Source organism: Bombus terrestris, chromosome 9 (genome assembly GCF_910591885.1).
Source record: "Bombus terrestris chromosome 9, iyBomTerr1.2, whole genome shotgun sequence".
Classification (NCBI taxonomy): Eukaryota; Metazoa; Arthropoda; class Insecta; order Hymenoptera; family Apidae; genus Bombus; species Bombus terrestris.
In genome coordinates, this window is record NC_063277.1 from 16414138 (window position 1) to 16429389 (window position 15252).

Sequence of the window (15252 nt, forward strand, 5' to 3'; positions counted from 1 at the left end):
GGAATCTTTGCATACTTACATCAAACGAACGGAAGTCGCACGGGGCAAGGTACAAAAATATCACGTTAACGTAAATGTCGAAAGAATTCGCAGCGGATACGTCCACGTAGATTCATGATTCATCGAATTCACCTGGTCAACGGACGCTACCATCCCTATTATGCGTTATTCCGATGCTTATTCACTGGCTGCCGCCACGTATTCGCAACATCTGACATCTTTGTGCGTTTCGTGCGTGAAATGATACAACACCTGGCGTTGACACGGGCCGGAAATTAACCAATTGTCAGAAACCCGGTGATACCGGTGCCAGGCATCACGGTGTACGCTTGTCTCGGCCAAGATTATAACCCAACTATAGCGTATGACATACGTTCACTGGTATCATTGGAATTTAATTCAGAGGAATTGCTCGACAAATAAACATCGAAAATTGCCACGTTAATGATCGCTCACGCAGTATCATAGTTTTCATGATTGAAGTACCTTATGATTTTAGAAAACCATAATTCCCTATATTTATTTCAATCGGTAAAAATAAATTGTACAGATATAACGTACCATATCAGAAATCGAACTTGCTGCATTTTAATTACACGATCTTGTGGTTTCGTAGGTATTTCTGTACGATGATAAAAGGTAAAAGAGACGACAAGAATTGGCGCTGCTCAATGTATTTTCTTTAGCACGATATCTTAAAGTATCTTAGTTTGGGATATTTTAAATTTTCAGTTTGAAACTTTCACGATGACTAGATGATAGTTCTTCGGGCTGCAATCGTCGAAATAAAGCAGCAATAAAAAGATATTAACAAAAACACGGTTGAAATTGGAAAAACCACCAAGCATAAGTTAATTTGAATTTTCTCTAGTTTCGTTAGTACGCTATCTGTGTGTTTAGCACTATAACTCCTATTCAAAGAATAGAAATTCGAGAAAGTTCCGGAAATCCAATCATTGGTCGACTAGTGTCCGAATAGAGTTGTACTATGACTAGAGTTGGAAGGAAAAATCTCACGATGAGCAGGGTGAAATCTATTATCGGTAGAATTAGCGGCGCCTGGGGGCACGTATTTCGACGACACACCCTTTGTCTATGGCTAACGATACGGGGTGGCCGGATAAGGGTTGCTCACCCTCGCAAACATCAGACTCGCGTTAGTCGTCAGAAATCAGGGGGATATCCGGTGGCAGCCGGAGAAACCAACCCAGGGGAATCCGCATGTCCCTCTGTCTCGCTTCTCCTTTTCCCTCTACACTTTTTTTTGTATCGAGTTTCTCAATAATTCGATCGGTGCTTTTGCTCCACGCTCTCCACTCCTTTCGACCGCTGGATTTCGTTTCTTTCCGCGGCAGCAAATTCTTCCTCGTGGAACAATAAATCCTGCAAGCTGTGACGTTTCTCTTTCGATATATCCAAGTGGATTTTGAAATACGTCGAAGGTACGATGGTACGTCGTGCTTTGGTGTTAGAGATTCAAGTCAGCCTTTATTATTTGCTGTTTGTAATTATTGAGATATGTGTAATTTTGTGTGCTACACTGGATTAGCCGCATAGTAGTGACACACATATATGAGAACGAGTGTGTGTGGGAGTATGTGTGTGCGCAGCGTCTCGTAAAACAAAAGAATGCAACTCTCTCGTACTCACGATGGTAAAGAAGATGGTGAGACAAGAAGAATGCTGAGACGCGTGCAATGTGTATCTACGAACATCTCGTAAATCACATATTAAATAAATCTGAAATTATTTTAATATCATTTCTACGTGCAATGTGAATATTTCCATATATTTATTTTGGCGACTAAGATTCACAATTTTCAAGAATAATTTATAAAAATCATATCGAACGTTACATCTGTGGCTTAGTGCCAAAAAATAAGTTAAAATAAGTTAAATTTGGTATTCAGTCAAACAATCGTATGTTCTATATATATATATATAAAAAGCAACAGTTTAAAAATTCTATCTAGAAATGACTATAATAGCATTTTCCATAACGTAAACTTTCTGCAAAGAATGCCAAGCTCGACGTAAAAAGCGCGAATAGTATAAGCTTTGATTCTCTCTTTCTGAGTTAGAAAGAAATTTTGAAACATCAAAAACTTCTGCATTGAAAACTATTCGAACATGAATTTTTTAACGTATCTTCGAGTGCTAATATCTCTTCGTAAATACTCTGTGAATACTGACGCTGATACTTCTTGCAGCAAGCCGTAGATATAAAATATAAACGACGAAAGAAATATACCGAGAAGTACGATCACTGCCATAAATATTCAGGTATCGCGCTATGTCTAACTTTATTGCTCTATGGGCGAACAAATTATTCGAATATCGCGTTGCTCGTTATGCGAATATACCAATCATCTATCACACTTGGTAAACAAGTATTGAATTTGTTCGCCAGTACGCCTATGAAAAATCGAATGAAAGAAACTCGAAATTCCAATGATGGTTGCAGAGTGCGAAGCACGGTAGCCCAAGAATCTCTAAATAAATCATCGATACGTAGTTTCGAGAGCGCGTGTTACCCTCAACGTCCACCTGACGCCAGGGTTGCCGAATGATTAACGACAAGCCGGCCAATTATCAAGATCGAACGTGATCGTTATCGATCGCGAGGCGAGATCGAGGGACGGTTAGGGTGGGGGGTGGTTGAAAAGGGGGGAATCAACGTGGCCCGAGGGAACCGGCGTGTATCCAATTTATGCTCTACATCGATTACGATAGCCTGCGCGCCGTGCCGGCCAACACGGATGATTATCTTAATGATTATGTAGACAACGCTCCGGCGACCGTCACGAATTAACGAGATCCAAGGGGAAAGAAGGTATTTTCAGCGATAACAAATTGGAATCGAGCTCTGGAGAAACGAATTCATACCGTGTCTGGTGTAGCCAGCGTGAATGATACTGCTTGGATTAAGAAGTTGCTGGCGATTTGTTGCGGTGTGTCGGACGTGATACGTGAAAGATGAAAGGAAAAGTGGAACGCACGAGTCTGAGGAAATTTAAATTTCAGAGGAAGTGCGAAGTGGTGCTTGGTTTGGGTAAAATTGAGAACGGTTTGAACATGTCGGAGGATTGAAATTTGGATTGAATCGCGGAACGAAGAGATAGCTGATGATGAATTGCAGCGTATTGGGGATGATATAGAAGATTAAAGCGAAAGTGAAGCGTGACTGATTAAATTTGTGAATCTTTTGGAATTAGTTCGAAGTAGTACTTGGTTTGAGTGAGATTGAGAAGAAAAAATTGGAGTATTATTGTTTGAATTAATTTCCTGATCGAAATGAAATCGATGTGAAGTCTATATCAATATGAACCAAATCGATATGGAAAGAGCCTAACAAGACATCTTTACATTTTGAAACAAATTTCCACTCTCAATTAATAATTCCATCTCCAATTTCGTCTTTTAATCCCAGACATCACGTATCAAATTTCCAGCCGAGCAGAAGCAACGAAAAATAAACGCACAAATCTATCAGACAGATGAGAAATCGAACCATCGATTTCCCATCTCGTTCCACTTACGAAATCTCTCTCCCGTGTATTATTAGCCGCGTATTATTTCTCCGACGTACGTGATCCGCGAATATTTCATCAGCTTTTGCCCATTAAACGGCCCTTGGCTCGTAACAAGAAGATCAGAGCAATATGTTTCTATTATAATCGGGGAAAATGATTAAAAAGAAAGAAGATACATTTTCTATACGTAATTACAGAAGCATTCTAAAGCGAAAGGATTAGTGATAAATTAACCCCTTGGCATACAACGACGTCTAGCAGACGTCATCCATCATTTCATGTGCCATTGTAAACTTTGACATCTCCGAGACGTCAACAACTGTTTCTGGCGGACACCGAAAATCGTGCATCGATTCTGTTTTATTTAAAATGTTCTTTTATCTGCTTTATATAGCTATTTATGATGCTCATGTCCTGTATTCTAAATTACCTAATTCAACAATACAGTCGATTGTAAATTTTCGATTGAATATCGCACAAGATATGCTACACAATTTGTCTCTTTGTCACACAGTCGCAAAGTGAGTGCCCAACTCGGCTACAGACAAAACATTGGGCACATTTTCCTGAACATACACCTTCGACTAATAAAAATGTAAAGAGATGTCATGTGTGCGTAAAAAATAATACATGAAGCGAGACAACTTGGCAGTGTAAAAAATGTCTAGTTCCTCTACATATTCCAAAATCTTTTGAAATGTATCATACTTGATAGAATTATTAATTTATTATTTCATAATGTTACTTAACTACTGTCCATTAACATTATATATCAACCTGATTAAATATTATGCAGCAATGTAAATTTCGAAATAGAATGTTCTGTTTCTAAGTTTGCATATAACTGTTCAGTTGAGCCAAATTAAATCTTTGGACGCATCAAATTCCATTTTATTTGTACGTCAATGGGTTAATAAAATCGAACGCTACAGTGCTACGAAGAATTTAAGAAATACTTTATCACGATTTACAAACTGATAATAACGCAATGTACAACAGAACATTCGTACCAAGTAGGAAACTCTTTGATGGAAACAGCCCTGGAAACAGCCGACTGGTTGGAAGCGTTCAAACGTTCAAAGAACGCTATTGTAATAGGCGAAGAGGCCTCGAGGAAAGCCTTACAGCGAAGTGTAAAGCACTCGACTGTCACTTGCAAATCTAGTAACACCGCTAACTTTACGTAAACGTTTCTACCAACTACAAAATCCCTGTCAGATCTTCAAGAATACCGGAACTGTTCCAATGTAAATTCTTCAATCCAACGTAGCCTCGAACGATGAAAAGCAACGTTCTGGCGTATGATTTTCGACATACCGATCAGATTTTCGGCGCCGCGCTACTGTCACTTACAGCCCCGGGAATAGAAGCGACCGAAATCGCGTTCCACCCCTGAACTGGGGCGGGCTTGTGGAATTGAAATGAAATTCCGTCCCTAGGCCACAGCTCCGCTGCCGCTTGAATTATTATCGGTCGGTAATCTCGCTAAAAAGTTCACCCTCGTTGAAATATCACCATTCTTTTCGTCCCTGCAGCAACCCCCGTCGTTTCCTGTTTTCACTTTTGCTGTCTTTTCTGTGTTTATTGTATCTCATGAGAGAACATCTTTCTAAACATTTCTTTTTATTTCTTTTTTCTTTCTTTCTTTGCTCGAACGATTAACTGAATTGTATAAATTATCGTCGCGTAAAAGCAGTTTTTATAATCGTTTAGAAAATTCTACGTAAAGTAGAGTATTCGTAGTGTAGTAATCAATAAGCGAAAGGAATTCTCGTTTAGTTTCCATTTCTTTAATTGCATCAGTAAAAATACGAATCCGCATAAATATCCATAGTCCAGTCATCGAATTCAACGCGAATGTATCAGTTAATTATTTCGCGTTCTCTACAATTCCATTTTTTCTTTTTTTTTTTTTTTTTTTACGAGATTCCGCGTGTATTTAACACGTAATACGTAATCGAGCCTTGCGCAAATATTTGAGTACGAGCCAACGTAAAACAGCAGCGCAAACACGAGCTAAATATCCCGAGACAACAGCATAATTCTCTTTCTTCTTGTTTGGCTTAACTCGGCATTTACGCGAAATAAAGTAAAAGAAGAAAAAATAACCAACACGGGAAGCCTGGTTAAGCTCGCCAGAGCTGCTCGTCGCGAGAAATTCCCGAAAGCGTTCGAATTATTTTTTATCCGTAGCCGGAGAGGAAATTCCCGGACGCTGGTCGATCGACCGTGGTGTGAAAAACGACGTAAAAAAAGAGGATCGATTCGATACGGAAGAGCTCGCGGTGCGATAACGAGTCGAGTTATTCTTTCATCGGCGCGTACGCGTATCGTTGCGCTGTTGACGCGAATGAAATTTCCATTTTTTCCCATCGTTTCAGCAACCCCGGAAATGTCCAACGTGTCTGCTGGCCTCGTCCCTTTCATCCTCTCGTTGCTCCTCGCTTCGCGATCAACCATCTCTGTTCTGCGTGCGTAACTCGATTTTTGCGACCAGTGGAAGCACCGGTAATATCGTAGATTAACGACGAGTGAAGCTTGAATTTTCGTGCAGTAGCAATTGATCTCGCGACAGCACTGTGTTTGATAATTTCGCTAATTTGTGGAGAAATTCAAGCGATATTTTGTTGCACGATATAGCATATGCTTTTATACGAAGTTGGTTTATTTCGAATTATTGCATTCATATGGAATTTTATGTAACTGCCTGACAGCAATTAAATTATGTAATTCTACTGGAATTATATGATTTCCAGTTAATTGGCTTGAATTCAGATACGTTGATATACATATGTATGTATGTTGACGTGAATTGGAATGAGCTGGAAATTTATGTAACGAAAATTTATGTAAACGAGTTCATTTAAACTGACGTAAATTTGAAGGAAGTGATACGAGTATGAACGAAACGATATTTCAACAAATTCGATCGAATCTATTGGTATATTATTGCTATCTGATGCTCGTCACAATAAGCATAACAGAATTTTGTACATGTCGAATATTTGAATATTTCTCTTTGATATTTATTTATTAAATATTAATAAATTATATATTTGTGAAATAAATATTTTCTATTCCCTAAATAATTATCAATGTTTCTCTTTGATGCAAATATTCTTAATGTGAGTATTTTTATATTTTGCAGATACTTATTTTCTAATATTTTTCTTTTCTCTAAACAATTTAAAATAAACATTAAATAAATATTCCTCTATTTTCTAAACATATGCAAGTTCAATTGCATTCTAATCACTTTTCAAGAAAATTTCTTTCTCACCAATCTATGAAATAATGAGCTTCACGTATCGATTATTCCCAACTCTAATAATTACGAACAACACGAGTAAACCTCGCTACTGTAGGATTTATCGCGGAACTCACTGTACTCGGGGAAGCTCGGGAACTTTCCGGTAAACGACCAGATGGGTATCTTGATAGATTATACAAGTTTCTTATGAATGGTCGGCGACTTTTGAAGTTGCGACGAAATTGGGAACAAGAGGCCCTTTCAGATTGCTCGGATATAACGCCGGGAATCTTTTTGTGATTAACATCCTCTGTGATTAATTAATGTTAAGTTCGAGAAATCGCGAGTAAACCAACTATGTCTAACAATACGTTGATATTCGAATAGACTGCGGATATTTATTTATTTATGGGGAATTGAAATGTGCGAGAACATGGGAATACGCACAATATGCAAAAACATGTGAAAAATCCAAACTATTCGTTATAATATTTAACATTTAGCGTGATAAATTCCAATTTAGATGTTACACTTTTTCAAAAGTATAAATTGAAAAAAATTAGTTGAAATTCGGAGAAAGGTGAGCCAACAATTTAAGAAAAATGGACTTCTGATCTTAATCCTTAAAAGATCAGATAAATTTATATTTAGGTTTGTTCGCGTTGATAAAAATACGAATTAGCATAGACAACTTGTATTATCCAGCGATGACCAATTTCTTTCGGACTCGTCTAAAATTATTAACTAAATATTAAATACCAATATATTTTTAACGAAATTTTATTATATTTTCTACAGCTAATTAAAACTTAGACACATCCAATTTTATTTAATACATCACACTTGAACCTCGTACGGAAGCTTCGCTCGCAAACCGACGTATAAATTAATAAACGGTCTGTCCTTGCTGTCCACTTTTCAACGAGCAATCCGTTTCCTCTAATTTAAACAGTTTCACGGGTAGAATTTCCAAGACGGAAACCCGTCGCATCAATCTTCATCTCAAGCTCGTTTCTGCAACTCGTTCGAAATAAAGAAAAACGGAAAGATTGAAGAATGAAAAAGCTGAATCGGCGGAGCTCGTGCGGAAAATCGAACGAGCAACAAGCAGAACAACAAGTACGTGCGAAATTAGAGTTTTCACCGAGCAAATAGCGCAATTCGTGGCATGTGTCCGGGATCAACGTCATAATATTATGCGTAATCGTTTTTGGCTGCCATCTGCCCGTCGTTTGTTCCTTCCAGCGAGTTTTCTAATATTCCGTGGAATAATAAGCGTCCCTCTTTTCTCCTGCAGTGGCTGTTTAAAATAAATATCACGGTGGTTTTTCTAAAGAAAATTCTTATTAAAATTTGTCACCTTGTGAAATTTTCTGCATAGAATTATCAAGGTATTTCTTATTAAAATAACTCGATAAAGACTTGAACAAAATGTTGAAGTTACACGACATTGCAGATTGCTACACAATATTTTTATTTCGCTTTTATTATTTTATTTTCCTCCGTAATATTTTAATCGATAATTTGAAAAATTCACAGTATTTCAATCAATTATTTTAGACACCCGAAGTATTTTATTTAGACAACCCTTGTGTTAAATTATCTGTCAAGATGTCGTTTATACTGGCGTATAAAGTGGAAAGGGAAACGGAAGATATAAACGGTTTATATTTCGGACGTATGCGAAATCGATGCTCGGTTGTTAAATATTAAAAGTCATTTTTCTCGGAACCACCTGCTGACCAGATAGGTACGCGCTTACTTGAATTAACACGACAGTACAGCGTGCTGTAACTATAAATTAATGGAAGAAAAATGACAAGGAAAAAAGGAAGGTTAGAAAGAGTATCGGATTCGCGTAGCGGACTTAAATAATTCACAGATAAGGTGATTAAATATGAAAGAAATATTCAAGCAATTCCAGCATCACCTGACCAACATTCTAGCGATAATTCAACAAGGCGATATAAATCGAGGCCGCGCAATAATGTCGAAAGTTAGGCGCGTGTTTAATCCAACGGGGTGGTCGTTATACTCAGTGTCCCATATAGCATCGTGGATATTGTAAGCGAAATCGTCCATAGATCACTGTGGAGCCCTTACGATATGGAAATTATTCTGCGTATAAGCGACCAGTACGGAGGCGTCGCGTCAAGATTTCCATCGTAAATTATGGGAATTCACGATTTAACCGCGGCCACGCGAAGGGGTTGTTGTCACCCCCTTTGAGAATCTACACTATGTTGATTATAGTGTTCCTCGAATATCTTAGATGCAGTTAAAAGTGATTAATTTCTCATGAGATTTCGTATCGCATTTAATAATATTATATATCGTATTGTACGTAATAATTTTAATAGCATGATAACGACGATCTTGATAACGTTTGATATTATTGGATATTGATGTTTGCTGTTGTTTGTATTTCTCGAACATAATTGGCATTTTTCCTTTATTTAAAGAGATATATACATTTTTGTTATACTTGTTCGAACGAATTAATCAAATCGATCAAAGCGTAGATCGCTTTAGGAATAGAAATTTCACGAAGAAAATGACAAATTTACGTCATTTACGAAGTAGATTAGTTCCATAACTATTAAGATAATACTGTGTGCTCGATGTGTGTACCTATTTAAATCATCTCGTTATTATTCCATCCTCTTAGAATTTGTCATTCATATCCCGAATAAATTCCCCTCTGATACTCTACAAAATCACGATTAATACTAATTCGAATTTAATTTCATTTCATAGCGATAAAATTATCATTTCTTCCGGAAAAATGTCAGAAAAGCAACGTTCCTTTTTATTTGAGAAACGTTTTACGACCGCGTAACGAGAGTACCCAGAGGCGTGTACACGGTCTATCGAATCGATCGCCTTCAATAGCCCTGCTCTTGACCTCGAACAAGACGAGGGCGAAAGAGAGGAGAAGGAAGAAACGAAGTAAGAAGAAGAAGTAAGTACTCACCGCTCGTAGGAATTCGGGGTCGTGCAGAGCTCGCTCAGCATGCAGTCCAAATCGGTCGCCAGGGAATTAAGCAGCTGAAAGAGAAGCAAAAGGGGTTAGACTCGTCGGTGCACACCTCGTCTCGCAGCGCTACATCAATCGCTTTTTACTCTTTAATGAATACGCAGCCGGTGTTCCGCTACTGAACACCATCGCTCTGTATATTTTTAATGAAAATTCGAACTCGAGTACAAACTCGTTCGAACGTACTGCAGATGCTTAGCTAGAGTTACAGAAGGGTGAAACGAAAATAAAAGTGGCGTAGAGGGTTGAAGAGGGAGTTTGCAATTGATTGACGTGTGTCGGAACTGGTTGGACTAATTGATCGTGATTTACAGCGAATTGAATGTAAAATAAAACTGCAACTAACATAGCGTGTATTTTAATAATAATTTCGAAATAGCAGCGGCGAATAAGATTTGCAGAGAAGGAACTGGATTTAGTCGAGACGTGTCGAAATGAGCTAGAGTAATTGACAGTAATTTAATACAAGTCGGGAATAAAATAGCGTGAATCATAGTAATGTGTCTATCATTGAAAAGAATTAACCTGTAACATAAATCTTTCTGGAAATCCTGTTTCGTCAATTTTACCAAGTGACACGAATTGCAACACCGAAAGATGATAACTCGTAACTAAATGTTAATTCTTTAACATAGCACACATGGAAAGCGATATCCTTGGATTGTATCAAGAAATCACTAAAACATGTACACGGATCGCTAAATCTCGAGAGGTATGAATTAAATTTAATTCCGGATTAAAGTAAATTGGTTATAATGAAGTCACAGGAAATTGATAATATACCGATGGTACATGCTGGCTATTTGCAATCACGTTAATCCTTAATTGAAGCCATGTTACAGCGAAACCGCGTCGTAAAATCGCTCCTAAACGCGTACCCTCGGCGAGACCTGCTGCTGCTCCACGATAACACAATTCATACAGGAACCGCGAGAACACCGTAATCGAACACGGATCGTTTCCGCTTCCGGGCGTCGTGCTACGTTAAGCGATAATTCGCATCTACTGACATCGGTGCTTACGCTGAGATTACGTACGATTTTCTACTTTCGTCGAAATTACAAAAGGAAATCGAATATTTCTACGATGTATTCGCGAAAGAGAATTTTTAATATCGTTCGTCAGATAAAGAGCAAAATCTATACTACGCATCATCCTGCCCAAGAACTCGTAAAAACCGAATAATCCATGAAGGGATCATCGAATTCTATAGAAGTTACACAGAAAGTATTAGCAAATTCTTTGCGAAAAGAACGATAGGTTTGATAAAAAAAGAAAACAAATACAGAAAAGAAGAGACGGGAAGATGTTGAAAGCATCGTGGAAGAAATGAAGTTTGCGCGAACACAGGACACAGCCGTTTGTGCGTGTACAACGAATGCCTGGTGTATTTGCATTGCATCATGGAATCGGAGTCCGGAAAATTAGAAGGTTTCCATCCGGAGGCACTTTCGCAAAGTCAATATTGAACATGGAGAAGACGTCCGATAAAGTTTCGTGGCGCGTCGCGGGGAACACGAGCCACCAAACTTAAGGGGGGGTGACGAATATAAAACGCAAAATTCTTTGCCCCCGTTGGGGGTAAAATCGTTATATACTGTATCAGCGATCGGTTTCCAATTTCTCCCTTGTTTTTTCGAAAGTAATTACGGAATCTCTGCCATTATTGTTTCTCTATTTATGTTAAAAGGCGATAGTTGGTGGTTGCAACACGTTTTATTATCGTTTGTAAATCATTATAAGAAAAGTAACAATATCGTTTGACTTTTGTTTTATATGCAAGAATATTTAAGAATGTTTAAAAAAGAAAAATAAAGAGAGAGAGAAAGAGATAAAAGAAATTATAGTAAAATATTTAAAATACCATCCTTCTATCTCTTCATTAAAAAGATAAAAACAAAGCGAGAATAATTTATACATCAAGACCAAAAATATAAAAGATACAACACCCTATCAAAGGGGTGAACGCTAATTAAATACGTAAATAGACGAACATAATTATCTCTGAAACTCGATTTCACGGGCAACCAGCCTCTTCCTCGATGCTATCATGTACCAACACGATCACTCTAATTTATGACCAACTGCAATTTTCGTTTATGAAAAAAACGTAGCCTGTTTGAAGGGGTTGTTACTTTAGTCGGTGATCCCCGGTCGAGAGGGGATTTTTCTAATAAACTAACCTCCCTTTTCTCGTTTCGAGGGCACAACAGGTCTTTCTATGGCAAACTCACACTTTTTCCTCTACCTATCTGTGTGTGTATTTGGTTGGTGAATGTGTAAGCTCATGAAGCCAGAACTTTTATCACGCGATCTCAGAGAGTAATACGAAATTATACAATGATAAAGAATCACGATGTTGCATCAATTGAAAAATTGTCTTTTTCCATCGAATAAAATCGTATTAATTTAAAAATCACATTTTTTAAATAATAATAATTGTCACTTAATAATAATATAATTTTCTTATAATTTAATATACGATCCAGTGTTTTAACATTTTTTGATAAATTTTTAGTGTTTGATATTTTTCATCTGCTACGGAAAACCACCTATACACACTTCCTTGTTTCTGATATAAAACAGAGACCAGCGATATTTATTTCTTTTTGCGTTTTACTTTTCACGATAAATGGCTAAAAAAGCTGCACCTTGAGCTTCGACTATTAGAAAGAAAAAGATAAAAACCACAAAGTGTTAAGCTTCCCTTAAAACAACTCTCTAAAAAAGACGCTTTTCCACCCTAATAAATATTTCCTAAAAAAACCATAGTCCTCTTCTATCCCCTTTAAGCGAAAGATGATTTCCAACTTCACTTCGACCTAAAAATTAAATCTCCTTTTAATACGATACACTGACTCTTCGATTCACAAATGGAATTATTCATAGGCCTTTCTCATATTTGAAGTCGATCCGCTGACTGATCCGAGAATGAAAGCGAACTTACCTCGCCACATTATTTATGCAATTCGGCTCAAACCACTCTGTCGACGTTGACACGACATTGCACAATAGCCGAGCGCGATTAAAGCCCTGTCGTGTGGTGAATGGAGGTTCCGAGTGGCGAAAGGGGTAGCTAGCTAGCCAAGTGGCAATCACGAGTTACCCTTTTATTTTTCCATCGCGTGCATTATAATTCAGGCACAACGAACCCACTTTCTTCCATTTTCTTTCACTTCGAGGGGCTCTGGTCGATCGAGGAAATTCAGAATTCGAATGATACTTGTTTGAAGTGTACTTGGAAGCAGAATATTCTTTTTTATCTTTTTTTTATTCTTACATATCGTTGTCACTATATTTGAGATCGATTTCAAGCTACATAATTGATACATATTGATTGAGAATTCAGTATTGTACTATTAAAATAAGAAGTTGGTACGAGTCGTAGATCTTAAGAACATTTGCCTTAGTAGAACAGTGAATTTATATCATTAAATGATCGAGGGTTGTAATGAAACGTTTGATGCAAGAGCTGTCACAAGTAGAACAAAGCTGATGTCGCGTGGCCACAAGCTAGGGGTTGTTAGAGCGAAGTAGGACGAGAGTCGATGCGACTTAAGCTGACTAGGAGTAGGCTGAAACAACCTAAAGAGCTTTGAAGCGTATTACAGCGTACATTCGCATGACTTAGAGAACAACTTGTTAACAGATTAACCGATGTAATTCTCAACATTCTCCAACATCAATATTTATCGTTATAAGCTTGCAAGTATTTATAAACTAGTAAATCCAAAGTATCAGGCAAAGTAAATTATTCAATTATTAACCATTTACTTTAAATTATATGAAGCTAAATAAATTATATGCTAAATAACAATTAACGATTATTTCGAAATCTATAGGAAGAAATTGAGTAGAAAATAAGCATAATTTCGGAATATTTCGTACTTAACGTCAAACTTCATCGAAATAACGAGTTACAGAGTCGAGTACGATGCATCGTTTCAAGTGGAATTTAAATATCGTCAAAACCCTCGCCGAACACGCGACCTTAAAGGGTCATCCTGAGAATGTAATTGCAATTCACCCCAGCCACAACCCCGCGATCTGTCGATACGTGTATCGAGTTCCCCTGTGACACGGGTACATCATCCCCCGCGCCAGAAATCTCAGACTATTTCTGAAATTTTCATACCCGTCCGCCTCAGTGAGACTCGATTGACAGATAACAAGATACGTCGTTGTCTTTTGAAAATTCGTGTCCTCTCCTATACCATCGCTGTCCGATTCCATCATTTTGTTGCATGTCGGTCGAATATCAAGAGTTTGAAGTGTAATTCTGTTTACAGGTGGCTTGCGAATATCCTTTGTCATTTGTTAATCAGTTCTAAGTTAACTCTTCCCTTAACCGTGGGCTTTTCGTGTTTTTAGACCATTTGTGGTGTTTTTAAAAGAGCTCGTGAACGTTCTTCGTTGTTTCCCTCGGGTTACATTTATTTTCTAAATTGTGACATTTGGTATTTTTTGATTATATCGTAGATTTGATAAGAGAGCTTGCGACTATTTCTTATTTTCCCTTATGATTTATGATTCATTTATATTTGATCTAATATTTGATAAGATCATGAGCTTACGTTGAAGTATGATATCTTTTAAAAATTAATTAACGCTGATTTTACTTTAAAAATAATATCCAGTTAACATTCCAAATCCAAAAATTCTTTTCAAATCTAGGAATTCTTTTCAAACAAATCTAAATATCGTTTCGAATTTACCAATTCTCGGCTGAAAGTAACAAATAGCTAATATTAACGGCGGAAACGTGATTTTCGTGGAATACAGACGCTTTTAGCGCGACGGAAGCAAGAGACGCATAACCGTGTGCCTTCGATTCGCGAATATTTGGCTTGCACACGGATCCTCGTGTGTATTCGGGGTGAGTCATGCGAGCAACGAAGCATGGAACCCCATAGGACGCCGGTTAGATATTCCGGCTGTCGAAGCTTTGCTCGCAAAGCCGATGGAAATCGATGGATTCGCCAAAGCAACGGAAACCCTTCGTCGATCTTTCTCGCTAGAAATCCGATGGAACCCGTAGAAATGATCGACGTCTCGTTCGATGAACTTCCATTGAACTCTCTCTACCATACCGCACGATTATTTCCAAAATAATCCAATTTTTATAATTCGCTCGCCGCGTGCATATTAATCGATTGTCAGATTCTCTTGCATTCTAAAAAGCTCAGTGAAATTCTCCTCGAATTATACTCCAACTTTATTCAAATCGTGTAGAGAGAATCTATTCGCGTTAAAAATTGTGTAGGAATTTATGGAATATCAGCAAGATGATTTTCACATATCAAATAATATTTACAAGTTCTTATAGGGAAACAAAAAATAGAAGAGGAGAATAATTCAAGGAAAAAGCAGTCGCAATATACAATTTATAATCCCCCTCTCAGCCCAATACACATAGGAAATCGATCGACTAA

The 15252-nt window shown here is 37.6% G+C and overlaps 1 protein-coding gene across 6 annotated transcripts in view; it reads right to left on the bottom strand.

Annotated features, from left to right (window-relative positions):
- LOC100643048 (protein sprint) overlaps positions 1–15252 on the bottom strand; it is a 159280-nt gene that overhangs the window by 116177 nt on the left and 27851 nt on the right. For all 6 annotated transcript variants that reach the window (XM_048408926.1, XM_012312062.3, XM_020864634.2 and 3 more), the window contains one exon: positions 9758–9831. In XM_048408926.1, the coding sequence (XP_048264883.1) occupies positions 9758–9831 (74 nt within the window). The remainder of the gene's footprint in view (positions 1–9757; positions 9832–15252) is intronic.